The 19,229-nt window shown below is 39.8% G+C and overlaps 1 protein-coding gene across 4 annotated transcripts in view; it reads left to right on the forward strand.

Annotated features, from left to right (window-relative positions):
- LOC104143907 (transducin-like enhancer protein 4) overlaps positions 1-19,229 on the forward strand; it is a 103,009-nt gene that overhangs the window by 73,972 nt on the left and 9,808 nt on the right. For all 4 annotated transcript variants that reach the window (XM_068928013.1, XM_068928014.1, XM_068928015.1 and 1 more), the window contains 6 exons: positions 14,494-14,613; positions 15,171-15,224; positions 15,859-16,011; positions 17,265-17,397; positions 17,643-17,836; positions 18,026-18,102. In XM_068928013.1, coding sequence (XP_068784114.1) covers positions 14,494-14,613; positions 15,171-15,224; positions 15,859-16,011; positions 17,265-17,397; positions 17,643-17,836; positions 18,026-18,102 — 731 coding nt within the window. The remainder of the gene's footprint in view (positions 1-14,493; positions 14,614-15,170; positions 15,225-15,858; positions 16,012-17,264; positions 17,398-17,642; positions 17,837-18,025; positions 18,103-19,229) is intronic.

Raw genomic sequence — 19,229 nt, forward strand, 5'->3', positions numbered from 1 at the left:
TATTAAAAGAAAGTGAAGAAATATCAAGCTATTTCCAGCAAACATGTCCTGGAAGTGGTGTTACTGTAAATATCAGCTTGTGCATGATGAATCCCCAATTCTTTTCCTCTATCTCTTTAGGGAATACCCTAAACAATTCTACAGGGAGCTCAAGAAATTCTCATAGCAAATTTCAACCTTGAGTGAAAGAAAGATGAGAAATCTCTGAAAGGTAGAGACTTAAAGCCCAGTGAAAACAAATGTATCCCGTAATCATGTCTGCACAGCATTTGGGAAATCCTGCTTTGGATCATTCAGATTGTGAGAGAATTCACAAAAAAATAACTGGTGAATATTCTATGGCATTGCCTGAGTGTTTTTTTTAATCAAGCTTGGGGAGTTTTCTGTTTTCATGTGAAATGCACTTTCCCCTGTACTTGGTCACACAGAGTTAGCTCTTTAGGTTAATCTGTTTTGTTCACAGACCTGTAGGAAGGGTGCAAGCTGTACTTTACTAGGAGAAGGCAAAAGTTTCAGGCAGCTGGGACCTGGAAGCATGAAAGTGCTTCTGGAAAGAATTTACACTAGAGTAACAACAGTTGTGAATGGTTACAGGAGTAAGGAGGAGAGAGATAAGTGCTGTATTACATAGACTGAGATTGGATTTGGACTCATTCAAATCACAAAGTGATTATGTATCACGGTGCAAGATTTCTTACGTAGTCTGGTGTGAGACAGTAAGAAAATGGAATGCTAAACTGGCCAGGTAGAAATAAGAGCAGAGATGGGAAAGGGCATTAAATAATGTGATGCTGGAAAGTAATGAGATAGAAGCAGAAAAGTGATAGAGAGATGATACCCTAAATCAGTGATGTGCAACCTTCAGCACAGAAGGTCTTTGCTGGCAACTTGCCATGAGCCAGTGGGCTACACCTGTTTTGCACGTAATTTACATTGGATTTTAATCAGATAAGCACACACCCTGTTTGTCTTTTTTTGTTTATGGAGTACTGTAGCAAACACTTAAGCGCAAAAACTGCATAAAACAAAACAGTGAAAGACAATATGTGCTTTGTAGGCCATAGTAAGAGGAGTGGTAAGGGGACAACTGGATCTATGTTTTTGAAATCTGGTTATATCTCACATCTGACTGTCTTTAAGGTGGCTTTATGCATGCTGAAGTACAAGTTTTAGTTTATTAGGCAGCTGCAGGTTTGCCTTTGTTCACATTTCAAATACATAAGGTTAGTTTGAGAAAAAGAAATCATTCCAAAGACAAATTTCCAGATAACAGCTTTCCTGCCTAACTCTTTTACCTGTGGTTAATTAAAAACAGTATTCTTGAAATTTTGTTTGGGATCTTTGGGGTCTTAAGTAAGTCACATCTCAGATACAGTGGTTTTAGCTTTTCTGGGTTTCTCCAATGACAATTTTGCATACAATGCAGAATTGTTCTCTCTTTTACATATCCTATCTTTGTGTACTATAGATTTATACAAACTAAGAATGGACTAAGATTATTACCTGCAGACAGTATTAGTTGCTCGAGTTTAATATAGGCACACTATTGCAGTAGTTGGATTGCTCTAGTTGTTTTTTTTTTGCTGATATAAGGATCACTGATTTTCTTTCTTTTTCCTGCTATTTTTGTTCATTTCAGTCTGAGGTATTTAACAGTGTTTAACGGATGCGTCCTCATAATACTGGAGTACCTCCAAATCTTTGACACGTTAATCATCACAACAACCCTTTAAGGGAGGGAAATACTCTCTAGGCAAGTGAAATTATCCCTGTTTTACAGATAACGAACTGAGGCATGAAGAGGCTTAATTGACTTCACAAGATCAGACAAAAAAGAGCAGACTACTGAGCCTAGATTTCCCAAATATAGGCAGTTTTTCATGCTTCCGAATTTTAGTTACTTGCTCACATAACCTTCTGATGCATTTTTGTCTAATTCTTCCATTTAAAATCTCTCCGTGGATGTGAGTCCTGTTCGTGGCAGGTGAATCCATGCTTTTTTCCTAGTAGCTCATGGTGGGGTTAGTTTCCCATCTGTATCCTTTTGGACTAATTTGTGTTTCAGCCAGCTGCCTGATCTCTGTATGTTTTTGAGAAGAGAAGTTTTGGTTATTACTCTGCTCTTTGTGTAGTACAAATCCTTTGGTACAGCACAGGGCTGCCAATGTAGCAGAACTCGCGCAAACCCCCTGTGGTGTTAGAAGAGTTGTGGCAAGGGGAGCACACATGGAATATACCCCAACTCCCGCTCCGCAGGCACCCCAGGGCTGATGCTAACCTGTCTTGGCACTCATGCCTGAGCTGTTGCTCATCGCATTGCCTGGCTCGCAGGGCTGTGCTGCTTTCACCTCTGGGGCAGTGTGCCTGATGCAGGCTGGTGCCTGGCTTGAAGGCTCTCCCGTTTTCCTCTTGTGCTGTTGCAGACGGAGCAGCCCCATAGATGGATGTGTGAATGTGATTTTGCTACCAGCGAAATTGCCCTGAGGGCAGAGCAGGTAGGCACAGAAAAAGGATTTCCATTTGCGGGCTGGAGCTCTGGATACAATTGCACTGGCTGTGAAAGAGCTTGTTATACTTTTTCACTATAAGAGCTCCATCTGGTGCTCTACGTGTCTTTAAATGGGAATTTACATTTACTGTCAAACCTGAAGTCTACACACAATGTGTAGAGTGGTGGACCTCATCAGTCCCAATAAATTCTGTAAGCCCTTCCTTCAGCACCTCCCCCATAATATAGAAGATAGTGAAATGGGGGGGGGGGGTGGACAGGTCATGTTCAGAAAGTAACAAATCTAACTTCTAGTGGTAGGAAGCAGTAATGAAGGCTCACTTCAAGATTAAAGATTTTCTCCGATTTAGTGATTTGGGCAGTTTTTAGCTCTTATTGAGGGCAACCAAGTTGTTTTGCAAGGAAGCCAGTATCGTGCTCAAGCAGCCAGAATCTTAAGCAGTAAACAGTGTTGTGACTTACAACTCGGCCTCTTACATTTCAGCTAGAAACCCACTGGCAGTGCTTTGTGTCCTCTGCTGATGTCAGAGTCCAAACTGGCATGTGCAGAGATCATAACAACAGTCGAGTCTTGTATTAGCAAATGTGGCTGGCTATTGGGAATTCTGCCTTGAAAAGCCGTGGTCTTACCAGCTTTTGAGGGGAAGAAATGTGCTAACAAACTGCTGCAATCTGGATTTTAATAAAAGTTTCTTAACTGATAAATTCATTTTACAAATTAGAGCTGTGCATCCTTATGTATGTCCCCAACTCTTTTCTGCTTGCCTTCTCACCATCTAGCTTAATCAGTCTCATCTGTATCAGTCCTGTCAAGCTGCTAATATTTATTTAGACTTTTGCAACTCCAATAGTTCTTGCCAGCACATAAAATCAAGTCATTTGTTTAGGTGCCCATAAATATGGGGGTTGGTGTTTTAACCTGCTCCACACTGAGCTGAAAAATGTTCATCTCTGCTGTTGCATTAACCAGAGGGCATCATAGGTGGAGGAGATTTTCTGAATTGTGGTGACTTGAGAAGGCGTTCGCTTAGCTCTGTAACTCCTGGGTTACTGTGTTGCTTGGGCCTTTGATCTCCATGTTCTTAATTGGCTCCCAATGTGGTTATGACTTTGCAGCCAACAAGGAAAGTACCTTGAACTTGTCATTTTAATAAACTTGTTACGTGTCAGCTTCTCTAGAGGCATCCCAAACTGGAAATAAACACCTTTCATTTTGCTTTATAAATAAATTTTAAAAATGGTTTCCTAGACAACCTTGATGAAATGTCAGCTTCTCAGATGTAAACCCACACCATAGGTATTGTTATCTCCATCCCTGCTGGGTAATTTGTACACTGCAAGTTTGTTTGGAAACATGCCTGTTGTTCTTTAAAACGTGCTTAATGCTAGATTAGGGAACATAAGACTTTTTTTTTTTTTTTCCTGTTTCTACAAGCTCATTTCTAAACCATTTAAAATAAAGAGCTTGAACATGTATGGTATTTAAAAAACCTTTCACATGATGTTTTTAAAACAGATCAATTTCAGCATTAAAATGTTAGGAATTCAGCCAAGGAAAATTCAACTCAGGATTGTGTAGCTGTAATGATAATGTATTATACCCGTCTTCCTTGAAAATGATTGTAACTGTAGAATTGAACCTAGTGAATTACATAATTTAGGAGCATTTGCCAGAATGCTGCTTTACGGGGATTACTGTAGTCTTCCCTTAACAAAAGCAAAGGGAAAGATGGAGTGTTTTATGAAGTGCTTAAATGAGAGAGAGAGCAGTCTTCACAAAGTATCTAAGATAACTCATTGGAATAGAACAGAAGGTCATGTGTGTGCATGCTAGTTATCACACTTAACTACTTGGCAGAGTGTAGGGGGGAGTACAAATGAGAGATTTTTGCTTTTCCTCTCCTCTAGCCTGAATTAAAAATGTATTGGCTGCTCATTGCTAACATGAAACATTTCCAACTAGCTTGAAGTTAGTATTTGATTGTGCTTTTAACATTTAAAAAATTAACAGCATGACCTGTCTAATATAAATAATGAAAGGCCCAGCAAAATAAAAGCTACTGCTCCTTCTCTTGGCAAAGCTCTAAGATGTTTGGGAATTTGTAATGCATCTAAAAATCTGGCAGAAGGACTGTGTGTTTTACTTTGTCAGTCTTCAAAGTAGGAGTTGTATGTATAATGTACTATTATATACTGATGTAAATGCTTTAAGGCTGATAGAAAAATCTGTGTTACCACCACTCCTTCATGCATTGCACTTACCACAATCCTTGATTTAAAGAGCTGGTTTGAGGACAACTATTTTTGCAACAAGCTAAGATCCTAATCAGGGATAGCAGGTAGTAGGTGCCTAGAGATCAGCACACCCATACATTCCTCTGGTTTCTTTATCTACCGTGTGACTTCTCCGAGATCAAAGTGTGTACCTCAAATCTGGCATCTGCTTTCCTGAATAGGAAACAAGATGATTTCCTGAACAAGGGTCTTGGGAACACAGGTGAGCAAGTGTAGATGAAGTGAGACAGATGTGATGGGCTTGAGTGCTATTTGAGTAGAGATGCAAACAGTAGTGCTCAAAGATTACTTTCTGGAAAATATTTTTAGGCAGTTGAGAGAATGTTTTGGGTCAGGATCAGCATGAACTGGAATTTGGTAATGCTTAATAGCACCCAGCCATGTTTTATCTACCTGCCCAGTTAATATAATAGATTAGTTGGATAATGAATTCTGTTTTCACTGGGTGCCTAAAGATGACTCTGGCTTCCTGAATCATCTAAAGTACAGGAAAAGCCTAAAATATGTTGGGTCTTTAGAAGTCGTACAAGATCAGGAATGGGAAGAAATGAGCGAATGGCCAGCCTTTTAGTTAATACCTAGGATAAATGTGAACGTGTGTCTTCTGATTGAAGCAATCTGGAAATGAAATGACTATTTCTGTTCAAATTCAGGGTGTTTGTCGTAATCATGGGAGCTTTTGAAGTTCTTCTACCACTTCTCCACTGATCAAGTCAGGAAAAAATAGGATTTTAAAAGGGGGAGCAGAAACGAGTCAGTGTGAAAAGGGATCATTAGCTTGAAGTATTCAGTAAAAACAATCATTTATTAAAGTGTTTTTCCTCCCCAAAGTTTTAATAGGTGCATATGGAGTGGAAGATAAAACAAATGTGACAACTTAAACTGATAGCTTTGCCATGGATATAATCTATGTTAGATCTAACCAGGACTAAAAATGTGGGGCACTGGGGCAAAGTAGCTGATGTGAACGTCTGTTGAAAGAAGCTAAATGGAATTTCTCACGAGGCTGTCTTCAGAAATGATCTGTGTGGTTTTAAAGCAACAAAAAAGGCTAATTAGTGCTAGGTTATATATCCTTCTGGTCAAAGTGAAGAATTAGATAGGGAGCATAAATCCCAGGAGAAAGTTGTTAAGACCTATCACTTGGAAAGTGAATCCATTTAGCCATCCCTGGACAAGGTGAAGCTTAAAACTTGGTCATTATTACTTTGAAACCTTTAATACGGAAATTATGGGGCTAGGTGTAGGTGTGTGTGTTTTTTACCTCCTAACCTCTGCTGCTGGTACTGAGGAGATTTTTATAACCCCTGTGCCTTGAGTGGCTGCGGGAAAGTGTTCACGTTCAGCTTAGCTCAGTGCCGTACAGTCCGTTTTAATCACTCTGCAAGGTGAAAGGATAACAGTTTTACTGTGATGCTCACTCTGAAAAGAGGGCTCTAAGCAACAGCTGTTTATTCTTCAGCGGGATTTGATTCCTACAGATATTTTTTAACAAAGTATAGCATACTAACGTATGCCTTTAATGGGCAGCATAAAACATTGCCTCTTTGGTATTTTCTTACTAGTCTAAAGGTACCCAAAGTACCCTGTATGTTTTGCTTAAATTCAGTTGCTGTGCAAACGCAATTAGTGTTAATATTCTGGAGATGCGCTGAACATTGGAAATTCTTTGTGCATGTTGGTCTATAGCTTTTCAAGAGCGCTTGCAGACAGCAAGTGCTTTTCCTTGCGTTGTGGAGCACTGCTGAATCAAAGCCCATAGTGCAGGCTGGTGGTTATCATTCTATCCATCTTTCATGGTAGTTGAGCCCACAATTAAATTGCTACATTGAATGCTCCGGCTAGTTGAGCTTTTTCTCTTACCCTGTGATTGCACGTTCTGGCATGCGCGCTCTCTCTCCGTAGGTAACTTCTAATACTCTGCTCGCCTTTTTTGTTTCTGTTTTGCTGGAGCTGCTTGAATTGTCTCAGGTCTGTACTGAAGGAAATAGCGTGAAAGATCAGTAATTGGAACCCCAAATAAATATTTGAGGAGTGGAGGGGTGCAGTTCAGCATTTCCTTGGCACGGTTCTGTTCTTCAGATTTACAAAGATGATTACGTTTACCCTCCATCCTTCTGCATCTCCATAACTTGGCAGCCTTTGACCTCCCTGTTTCAGCACGTCTGATTTAGGTTAAAGTAACATATAGGATTTTGCATGCTGTGATTATGCAGGTTTGTCCTGGATTTTGGCATTTATTTTCTCAAATGCCAGCAGCAGTTTTGTGTCTGGTAGCACTTCCACTCCTTTGTTATCACAGAATGCTTATCTCTTTTGGCATCCTTAGGGACAGGATTCCTTTGCAGTTCGGCTATGCCCTGGGGCTCGCTCCCTGTATTGCCTATACCAGCTGTAATTTGTGTGTTAGCACCTTCTTTTAAATCTTTTTATTCTGTCCAAATTACCCGTTGCCTGCTCTTTTGTGTGCTGAAGCATGCGGGGCTCAGTTTGGGGGCTGTTCAAATGGGAGATTGGAGTGAGGGGCGTGAATGGGGAACAGATCAGGTGAATTGCTTTATAGATTAAAAGGCAGGATGTTTGATGATGCCTAGGCTGTTACTATCAACTAAATTTAATATTTATGAGTTGGCAGATGTGGACGAGAGCAGACTTGATGGTAAATGTAATCTGTGAGCTTTGAACGCTATTAGGAGCGTTTTACTCCTTTTCCTGCCCCCTCTGTTTCTCTCTCTTTTGTTTCTTCCTGCAACGAGGTCCTTTGTTAAGACTATCTTACTTACCTAAGGATGCTTGTTATCAAGGATGCACTTCTTGATTTCACTACCTCCGTGTGCTTGTGCTAAGATGTCCTTTAACCTAAACCTGTCTTTGCTTTCTGCCTCACACCTGCGCTCCTCTACAACTTTACTGCCTGTACTTAAGCAGCATAGGCTCTGCTCTCCATCCTCTGACCCTCATGGTAGTGATCAGTAGTGATTAGGCCTTCTGTGTGCTGTGTCCCTCAGTAAGTGATTACTGGAGAAGCTGTATTTTAAAGGATTTGTTGTAAAAAAACCGTCTATGAAGGGCTAGCCAGCAACCCTCACCATTGCTTTAACCACCTACTTTTCTTGCCACCGTGCACCTGTACACCAGGAGGGGCCAGAGAAATAATAGCATATGCTGGCAGAATTATACGTCAAAATTGCTAGGTATGCTCCTTAGCTTGTAGCAAATTGATGAGTGTATGTTGAACTACATGACTGGAATTAACATGCAAGCTGAAGTGGGTTATTGTTCATTTTATCAGTCATTTTGTAACATGTAGACTCTGAGGCTTAGACTAAACGTCATAGTGGTACCACCAGGGCAAGCAGATCACCAGTGTAAATATTTTATATTCATAGTTTGAAATAAATTGCAAACATATACATTATATATGCACATAAATATATATACTTTTATTTAGGTAGAAGTTTTGAGGACTGTGTTTGGAATGCTAACTGCTGAGCATACACTTTCTGGATGCATTTTTCCAGATTTTTTTTTTTAATGGCTGTTTCGTTGTTCTGGCAGCAGCATTGCACATCTAGACTTTGATGTTTTATATGACATTCTTATCCAATAATTAACTTTATTAATTTTGCAATTAGTGAAATTAATTAGTGGGTAAAAATGCTATATAAAACTTCAAAGTTTGCATTTTAATCATAGTTTGTATTAAAAATAATTATCACAGCCTTGAGTACTAAACTCGATCCAATTAGCTCAGACAGGGTCATGTGATATTAAAAGTAGCTTTATTCTGTATCTTTTCTAGCTAGTTGGTAGCATTTTTCACCAGCAATTACTGAGACTTTCTGGTGTCTGAAAATGCAGCTACAGGGAAAAGGCAATGAATGAGACAAATAATGTGATTTTAGTACAGCTCAGTGGGAGCTGGGTTTCTGTTTGGGTACACGAGTACACAGAGAAACAAGTTGCAAAGGAGAGGTGAAAATACAGAAAAAGTTCACTGTGACCAATGGATATATGTGGTGACAAAACTTGGCTACCCCCCTTAGCTGATTCTGTGAGCCATTTCTGAAGCTCCAGATGGTACTGTGTCCGTCAGTATGCTGATGACCTACTGTACGTATCTGAAAGGAAAGACATGATAAGGAAAATCTGATTGTCTTAACGAGGAGAGCAAAGGGGAAATGTTAGTAAATGAAAGCAAATATCACAAAATCACAGAGTGGATACAGGGAAAAAGCAGGAGTGTTAATGGAGGTATGGTTGACCTCAGGATGACTGTAGCAATACTCCATGCAGTATCTATAGCCCAGCCCACAAAATTTCACACACACTCTCTCAATTTAATAAATGTAATATACATGTACATATGTGTGTATGTAAACAAGTATATTTTCTTAAACAGAAGGGTATTCCCTTATATCCATACTGAAGATTTATTATGTAGGAACTTTTTTTTTTTCCTGAGTATGTAATGTGGGCACAGCAGATTGTTTTAGAATATTTTCACCTGACTAAAAAGAGAAGCTGGACTGAAGGTGAAGCAGTAAATTCCATCATTTTACAGATTAGGCAAGAAGAGTCTCTTGGAGTCATTTGACTGTTTCACACCTCTCCTAAACTCACAGTGATGGTATAGGATTCGGGCAAGCTTTTGCATTGCCCAAACCCTGCGGCGCAAGCATCTGTCTTCCGAGAGCTGTGGGAAAGCGAATCTGTTCCTTACTTCACTTGATATGGTGTAAGGCCAGAGCCAAAGGGAAAGTACGTCATTGCTCTGTGTGTGATGACCTACCTCTTGTGTACTGTGCACCGTTCTGGTCTCCGTGTCTCACAAATGGAGCTGGAAAAGGTACGTAGAAAGGTGACTAAAGCGGTGGAGGGAATGGAGCAGTTACCTTATGCGGAGAGACTGAAAAGGTTGAATCTCTTCAATTTGGGGAGGAGAAGGTTGAGGGAGGATTTGCCTGAAGTCTACAAAATTTTAAGGTGGTTGATAAGGTAAATGCAGCACTGTATTCACTAAATCCTGCAGTGCTAGATCTAGAGGAGACTTGATGAAACTGGTAGGAATATGGGGTTTAAAACAGGTAAAAAAGAAAATTACTTTTCACACAGATCTTCTGAAACTTGCTGCCATAAGAGGTTGTGGAGGCAAGGCAGTTCCCAGCAGCTTCAGAGAGGGATGAGACAAACCAAAAGCAAGAGGTCTACAGGCAGTCCTAAAGGAAAAAGGCAGTGTGTGCCTCTAGTAGCCTTGATCCCGCAGTTGTGGGTGAGAGAGAGACTGGAAGGACATGGGCTGCGGCAAGTGGCTGTCCCGGCGCGCACTGCATACAAGCCATCACTATTGCTGCCGCTGCTACTGCTGCCCCTTTCATATACAGCATATGAGCCCAGACGGACTGCTGAGCTAACCCAGGACCATGTTTCTTATGTTCTTTTCTGCTACGTGCCAAGTGGGAGCTTTCCCACCTCATACCCTTAGTTATTCATCAAAGCAATTTCAGTCTCACCCTGACTGTCAGAAGTCACAGCACTTCATTTTTTATGTGTTTCTGATTTAAGCATAAGGTTTTATCTCAAAGAGTTAAGAGCGCCAAGCCAAATTCTAGAGCAGTGCCTGAATCCTAACTTTGGCTTTTATACTTCACGTATAACGTTGGCACCAATCAACCAAGCAGGATTACTCTCAGGTCATTTCCCTGTGATGCATATTGTATCCATTTTTATAGTTTCTTTTATACTTTCAACAGACTTTATAACAGCAGTAATGTCATTCAGATAATTATATTGTAATTGGCCTTAGCATTGAGCATCCTTGGCTTTTACTGCAGTTTGCTTAATACTTCAGTATAGTCAATTATCTCATAATTCCCGCTTTGCTGGGAACTGTTGTTTTAATTACTATACTCCAAATACATCATTGTGGCAGAGTTGTAAAGTTATGCTAGGGAATGGTCATGTTTGTGAAAGCTTTAAAGAGTTACCAGCTTCATCATGTGGGAGTGCTCAACACTGTACAAAATACAGAGTGAAGCATCATGCTTCATGCTTTACAGTCTGCTGTAAAAGATCCTGTGGATCCAGCACTAGAAACTGTTTCACCTCTTACACAAATTATATGAACAAGGCAACATGTTCAGCCTTTCTATAAATATATCTATTGAATAAGTTTTTGTCAGCATTTTATGGTGTATTTGACATGAATAAAAATATTCTGCCTAAGCAGAAGATGAAAACCTGGGACATTCTACTAGAATAGAAACTAAATGTAACCCACTTTCGCCAAAGAGTATTTTTACTCCCTGTGTTTTATCTAATTGTTATATGTGAACAAAGTTGATGTTGGTTAGTAGGAAAATGCTACTCTCTCTAGAAGATTAAAACATTTTATTGAAGAAAATAACAGCGTGAAAAGACTTTATTTCTCTATAAATTGTAATAGTTACTAAAATGGGTATTCTGGCCCATTAAGTTATAGCCTTTCAAGACGTAATGCTGAATCACTTAATTTCTCTAAGCAGCTATCCTATTCCAGCTTCTTAAAAGCAGCTCTTAGGAGACGACTGATGTTTTAATTGAGGAGCAGGGCAGAGTCTGACAGATAAATGCTGTGCTTTGGTGGAGGCTTTTGTGTGAAGTCTGGGAACGTAAGGATCTCTCTTGGAATATGTAGACTTAAATGTTCAGGGAGAGATTTATGTGGGTGCAGGATTATATGCAGGAATCTGATGTCAGTTAAACCACGAAAACATTGTAATGTCCAGGTATTTCTCACTTGAAAATACATCCTTACAGTTGCTTACAGGCTGAACTGCTGTTGTAAACCGTAGCAGGAAGTCGACGCAAGTAATAATGTCTCTTGCCTGCTGAAATCAGTAGGGGTTAGGTACATTAGAAGATCTAGACCATAGCTTTTTGGCTGAGCAGTACATGACATATCATTGTTACTTAGTATAAGAGATAATTTTAGATCTGTCAGCACCAGTCCCAGAGATCTGATGAAGTCAGAGATTTTTATATGGCAGATGCATTACATATTGGACAGAAAAAAAGCCATTATTGCAGGAGTGTTGCTGGGTAACTGTGGCTCCCATGCAAGAAAAGGGAGAAGACAGTTAAAGTGAGAATGCTTAATTTGTCCTGTAGTAATTAATGCTTTAGGCAAAATAATATTAGTCCTAGTACACTAGCCAAATTCCAGTTTGAGAAATGAAATTCTGCCTGCTTTCCCCACTCCACTAATTTTATCTCTCTCCCCACCAGCAATCAATAGTCTAGTTGTCTGTATTTTTCTGCTGATGTAGGTGGGATACCATAGCAAGATTTTTTTCATATTGATACCAAGTCTGATCAGCCTTTGAAACAAAAAAAACTGTTAAGCAGTACGCATTGCCCCAGTGCCCAGTGTAGTGCTCGTTCTTTATGTGCTGGTGATAATTAACTACTTTATCATTCTAGTAGAAGGCTTTAATTTATTACTTTATTAAGCAGTAAAATGAAAGATTAAAGTGGTATCTGTAGCACATAGCTAACTAGACTGTGAAAAATGAAACTGTATGTTTCATATTTATGAAAATAAATATTTCTATTTAAATAAGTGCAGTAGTTTAATTCTTCAGACACCACTCTAATTTGTAGTTTACTAATGATTATTTTTCTTTGTTTTAAGGCGAATTACTTTCTGTATGGTGAAGTTGAGAAATAATGAATTGAATTCACATTACAAGCTACTGCCTCCCAAATTGTAAATGATTATAAATGTAATAGGAAGATACTGTTAAAATGTCTTGCAAAAGGCTCTGCTGTTTCATTACAGTAAACAAATACGTTTCTAAGCCATCAGTTATCAGTTCATTTAATGTCATATTTCTGCTTGGTCCTTATTTTAAGGGCTTCTGAGCCTACTGTCACCACTGTTTCCAAATACCTTAATATGTGTTGTCTACTCAGAGCAAACAATAGCACTTTTTTTTTTGTAGCATAATAATTGATTATAATGGCCCACTTCAAGTCTAAATCAGCGAACACATTTTAAGATGTGTTTGTGCAGGATAGGAAATCCTCGTCTACTGTTTTGCAGTGTCGGAGGAGAGAAGGCTGGAGGAAAATAGGAAAGACACAGGCTGTATTCAGCACTAGCTTTGTTTTAAAATTTCCATTCCCCTCAGTGCTGTTAATGTTTGACAGTCGAAAATAGATTTTTGCAAATTCCACCGCTCATTAATCTGAACTGATGTTAGCAACAGTTGGAAATTTTAGAGAAGTGACATGGAGACTAGGACCTTGGTCCTCCAGCATGGAGAAGCTGTTCTCTTATGTGACTACAGTGACAACTGCACGGCTGAGTATTTTTGATCCTTACCAGAAGTATGTGGTGTAGTAGGAAATAAGTAATTCAGCAATAGCGATGGACCAGAAGTTCCCTAACATAAATGTTAATTTCTTGGTTTGTGTTCCTGATAGTAGATATGAAATAAGTTTAGTTGTGTACTTGAATCAAAAAAAAAACAAATCAATGTGGAGTATTGTACAGTTTTATGCAAACAACAGCCTGCTACATGCATGGAAGAGAACCTCGGAACCAGTGTTTCTGGATGAGGAGGAGAGGATGAAATCCAGCAGTAAGGACAAATGCATTACTTGTTTTTTCCCCCCTTATGTAAGGAGGATAGAGAGAGGGAAACAGTCAGAAGGGTTTCAATTGAGAAGTACTTTTGTCTTCATTCCTGTTGGTTCCAATTCTGCACAATGCCTGAACACATCCTTCTGTATGTTCGACCATTGACCTCAGTGTGAGATAAAGTTAAGCATGTACTTAAATGCTTTCTTGAGTTAGGGCCAAAACCTGATGTTGCTGGTAGTCAATTCTAGAGGAAACTTAGGATCTTTCATTTCTTTCTAATTTGTGTATCAAGATACAGACTGAACCAAGCTCTGGAAATAGGGCAGGAGTTGATAAATGTTGCCTTTCTGATTTAAAGGAGTGGAATTGTAGGGCAGTGCACAAAGTACACATGGTCTTCCTTTCTCACCTGTCTCTTCAGTACGCTCCGTAAAAACCATTACTGCAGAACAAGGAGAGCCTGCTGGAGCTGCTGTGTTCCTGCCTACTGCAGGCACCAGACCGCTTGCAATTGTGTAAGGCGTCAGATTGAGTTAGGTGTTTACCTCCACTGCTTTCTCCTGTTGCAAGACTATTTAGGATTTTGCTCCTCTCCTTGCTAGAAATCTTCTCGCAAGTGTTTGCCGGAGTGTGACTTAACCTTGAACTATCTTTGTTGTTCTTCTTGATTTCCCACCCTCTGCTCCCCGAGGTCAGTATTGAATTGACCCTGTATATTTATCGGGTAAACAAGCCAAAGCCAGACCGACATATAGTATTCATAAAATGCTCGAAGGTAGCTCTACTTTCATCCTATTAACACTGCAGATAACACCAATTCAGGGAGCCATTAATTGATCTTCTTTGTCTGTGTCTCTTGCAACACATTGAACATTCTGAGCATAAAAAATTTGGTGGGTAGACTATCACTGATTAAAACGTAAAGTGCTGTCCATCAGAAAAACTTTAAAGACGTATTGGGTTAAGTTGTATTGAGGGATAGTGACAAATGAACTGCTATTCTGAATGTGTCTCTGATGATGCTTTCTCTTCCTGTCTCGCTCTCTCCCTCTTCTAACTGCAGAGCTCTTCTGTATCTCCATCAGCCAGTTTCAGAACAGCAGAAAAGCACAGAAACTCAACAGATTACTCTTCAGACAGTAAAAAGCAGAAAACAGAAGAGAAGGAAATAGCAGCTCGTTATGTGAGTAAAGCATTTACGTTTTGCATTGTTGAGCTTGTGTCCTCCGTAACTCTACCAATTTCCTACTGCATACCTAATTTTAAATGTTCAGGTCAAATTTTAACAGGTACTTACTGTCTGCATCTGTCATTATGCTGGGTGGAGGACTTAGGTGCTCGGGATTTATAGTATTTTTGACCATATAAATACAGAATGCCTGGTGGCAGGTGACGAGGATTGAGCCTTCAGCTTGAACTCAGTAGCTCTGGAGTGTGGCATGGGTCTGCTTCTCAGTGCTGTGCAACTTTGGACAAGTATTTTCATCCTCCGTCTTCATTTACTTACGTGAAAATTGAGAAGAATGCTACAGCTGTGACACCTTTTGAGAAGAAGCACTATAGGCGACCTAAATGTTATAATTTTGTTACCACATAAAGCTAGGTAAAAGTAAAGGCTATACTTCATAGCGGTGAGCAGCTTTGTATTTCATCAGATTTTTTCTTTGTACTTAAGCGACTTCATATATTATGTAACGCGTTATATATTTAATTTTTACACACTGTGATTTGTCATTGCAGGACAGTGATGGTGAAAAGAGTGATGACAACTTGGTAGTTGATGTTTCCAATGAGGTACTCATAATGCTATTTTGGTACCTTATAATAGCAAGGGGGGGCTCTTCAGTGGTTTCCATGCGTATTAGATAAGTGAATAAGATTACAGTCTTCTGCCTTCACAAAGGAGCTTGAAATTCCTGAAGGAATCCAGTCAGGATACAGTCCTTTCAGTAGAAAGCAAATCAGATCTGTAGCACGTTTTTCTACATGGGAGCTTTTGTTTCTTGTACAAACCAAAAGTCTGCTTTGCGATATTTGAAGCCAGCCAAGCACAGCAGATAGGAAGCTGCTTGTAGTGAGTGGTATCTGTTTTCTTTCACTCTGGCCTTGACTTCTTTTGTCTTAATCAGGACAGACAGGTACCTCAGTTTGCCACCTGAAAAATGGGAATTACTAGCCTATTTCAATATCTGAAGGTTTTAAACATTATTTTTCATGGTTAATAACATTCAAGACATTCTTTAAGAAACAGTTTTCTTGGATTATCCATCTTGATTTTACAAATTTTATCAGCTAAATCACTTAAAGATTGAAGGAACATGCCACACTTTAGAGCAGATCTTCAGGCCAAAGTGAGAATTGCTAAAGACAAGCGTCAGTGGCTACTTATGAGGCTTTTTTTGTACTAACCAATATTGTTGATGTTTAGGATCCTTCCTCTCCCCGGGGAAGCCCAGCACACTCTCCGCGGGAGAACGGCTTGGACAAGACTCGACTGCTGAAGAAAGATGCACCAATTAGTCCAGCATCTATTGCATCTTCCAGCAGTACTCCTTCCTCCAAATCCAAAGAACTTAGCCTTGTAAGTGCCTCTGAATGCTGCTGATCTGTGATAATATAATGAAACGCCTGTTAACCAGATTTGTATCTGGGCACAATATGGATTTCTAAAGCTATCGCTATCAGCTATGCAAAATCAGTATAAAATTCCTTTCATTTCTATTTTTAAGGGAATTTAATGAAATACTAAGGAGAAAATCCACAGCCTTTTTTGAGATGGGAAGGAGTTACTTTAACTGCTAGTGTGAATAGATGATGGATGTTCTGTGCTGAGAGATGTTTTTCTCCTCCCCCATATGAAAAACTGTCATTCTGTGAATAAATAAGAGTACACAGGGGTTCCTTGAGCTGTTTTCTTGTGCTGCGGTTTATAGTAAATTCAGTTCCCTGCTTGGATGTGATTTGGTTGTTAGCTTTGTTTGAATTACCAGGCTATATACAACAACAATAATTTTTATTTTCTATCTAAAAAGTAATCTGTCATTTACAAGAGTCTTCCTTGACTTGCATCACAAATCACAATGCAAAAAAGAGCTGTCTGCAAGTGAGGGGTGTACTTGTCTGTCCTGTTTGTGCCTGTAGTTGATCATATTTCTGAGCTGTACTGTAACTCCTCTCGTAGTTCTTTGCAGATCGGGGTACATGATTATTTAAAAGAAATAAAATAATAATAATAAAAACCTAAAGTGATGGTAGTGCTCAGGAAAGGTGATGCAATGACAGGTCCAGACCCAGTAGTCAGCTGTTTGTTGGATGAACAAGCTTCTCACAAGAGTGGCACTGTGCGGTTCCTAACTTTATACCCATCGCTGCCTCCAATCTGTGTTATGAACAGCACATTTGGGGATAAGTTCTCGGTTGGCGGTGGGTTTTCTTTTGCTCTTTTTGTCCACCAGCCAGTGGCTTCTATCAGAAACTCATAATGTGAACAGGTCCACTATGAGCGGACTGAGACCACCAACAGATTTTGCATATGCTGCCAATATGATTGTCAGATGGTAATGATTTTCAGTCATTGACCTTACTCTGAATCATACTGTTGACCCAAATGAGGAAAGCTATTGAAGGCTGTAGTTAATTCCCAAAGCCATTCCATCCCTTTAAGTGTCTCTGCGTGCTTCTCTTCACTGCCACAGACTATTAAAGCCAAAACCCAGGTTTCACTAGTCGCACCACACCCCAGTTGTCATCTGCTCTCTTTCCAGCCACAAGTTAAGAAGCCAAAAAGTAAAATAACTGATCAACTATCTTTCATTATCTTTTTTTGATTATTAGAATGAGAAATCTACCACACCTGTATCTAAATCAAATACCCCAACTCCACGGACTGACGCTCCAACTCCAGGCAGCAATTCCACTCCCGGATTGAGGCCTGTGCCTGGCAAGCCCCCAGGTGTTGACCCACTAGGTTAGTACCAGTAAATTCAAAACTGTATGAAACTGTAGCCATTCATCCCTAAACAGTTTCCCTTTAAATCTGCAGTGACAAAGCTGTATATTACAGCTGCCTAAACTGAATGCTGCGCTGGTTCTTCAGCATTTTAGCACAGCATTTCAATACAGCATTTTTTTTTTTTTTTATATTGCCGAATTTATATTTGATCTGTGTGTTGGGCTGGCTGTGTAACTTCTCTCTTTTTTTGCCCTCTATAGCTTCAGGTTTAAGGACGCCTATGGCAGTGCCATGTCCTTACCCTACTCCATTTGGGATTGTGCCACATGCTGGTATGAACGGTGAGCTGACCAGCCCAGGAGCTGCCTATGCTGGTCTACACAACATTTCCCCTCAAATGAGTGCAGCAGCCGCAGCAGCAGCAGCAGCCGCAGCTTACGGGAGATCTCCAGTGGTAAGCATTTGCCACTAATGCATTTGGGGATGAGAGCAGTTTACTTAAATGTTTGACCTGCAGAGTTAAATCTGGTACGGTCTGTTCGTAAGTTGGGGAGTATGCTTTGGAGGTTATGGACTAAACTATCTTATTTTGCATAACTCTGTTTTTAATATAGCTTTTTGTTTTGCTTGGGGAAAACTGCAGGTTGGTTTTGATCCCCATCATCACATGCGAGTCCCAGGCATCCCTCCCAATCTCACAGGCATCCCAGGAGGAAAACCGTGAGTATCAGACATTCAACGTTAAAAGTTAATCATCTATATTGAAGCTGTGTTCCCTTGCCAGTTGAAATTCCCTTTTGCCATTGAAAATTATTGTAAGAATAAATACAACCATTTAGCAAGGGAAGGAAAAACACTGTTCAGTCTTAAAATTGTATTTGTAAATTTGTTTTGAAGACTAATTGCAGCTGACAAATTCTAGCTGGTATAGAATAACAGGAGACAGTGATAAATCGAAAAGAGAGCTGAACTTCCAGGTGTTGCATGCTGAATTTGACTGGTTAGTTTAATACAGAAATGCAAAGTGGAGTGGGATCTTGGCTTTCCGTGTCTGCCATACATTGCCTCTCAGGTTAAGAAATAATTTCTTTGTTCACAAAAGCCTTGCAATCACTTGCAAACTTATCAGCTGCTATAAACAGCAGTTTGCAGAGAAAGGAACACTGAGATGTTTTGTTTGATTGAAAATACTGGAAAGAATTATGGTATCATAATGTTCAAATTCATTCCTGATGGAACTGACCGGTAAAGGTGACCTACTCTACCGGGCTTCGCTTGTTGTTAGCCTAGGGAAAAGAATTTCACAGATATGAAGAACTCTCTACTTGCATCCCTCTTGAGTTAGAGAAGGCAAAAAATAAAAAAATAAAACAGTGATGCAAAACCACATTGATCCAGATTTTATGTAAGGGTCCTCACGTTCCACTTTCTCTGTCACGCTCACAAGAACCTGTGACCAGCTAATATTGGAGGGCTTGAAGGGCAGGGGATGTAGATTGTGCCATTCCTTCTCTCTCTGTCTTATGTATGAGTGTGTTTGCAGGGGATGGGGGAACGTGCATACATGCATGTGTATAAATGCAAACGCTTGCCTGCCTGCGTGCTTACAGACGCACAAGTTAAATAGCATGTAATGGGGCAAGTGATCAATGCTAGTTCCTGTAAGTTTTCTTACACAAATGTATCATACAAATCATAACCTGCATCCCACTCTTCCAGACTTCACACATTGGATATCACCTCAGTTGCTTTTCTGCTAGTTTCTCTGCCCTGGCATATGGCTGCATAAGATGGTTTTGGAACTTGGTGTACAGTAGTTTCTAGGATCAGATGTTTGGAGTAAAAAT

This window comes from Struthio camelus, chromosome Z (genome assembly GCF_040807025.1).
Source record: "Struthio camelus isolate bStrCam1 chromosome Z, bStrCam1.hap1, whole genome shotgun sequence".
Taxonomy (NCBI): Eukaryota; Metazoa; Chordata; class Aves; order Struthioniformes; family Struthionidae; genus Struthio; species Struthio camelus.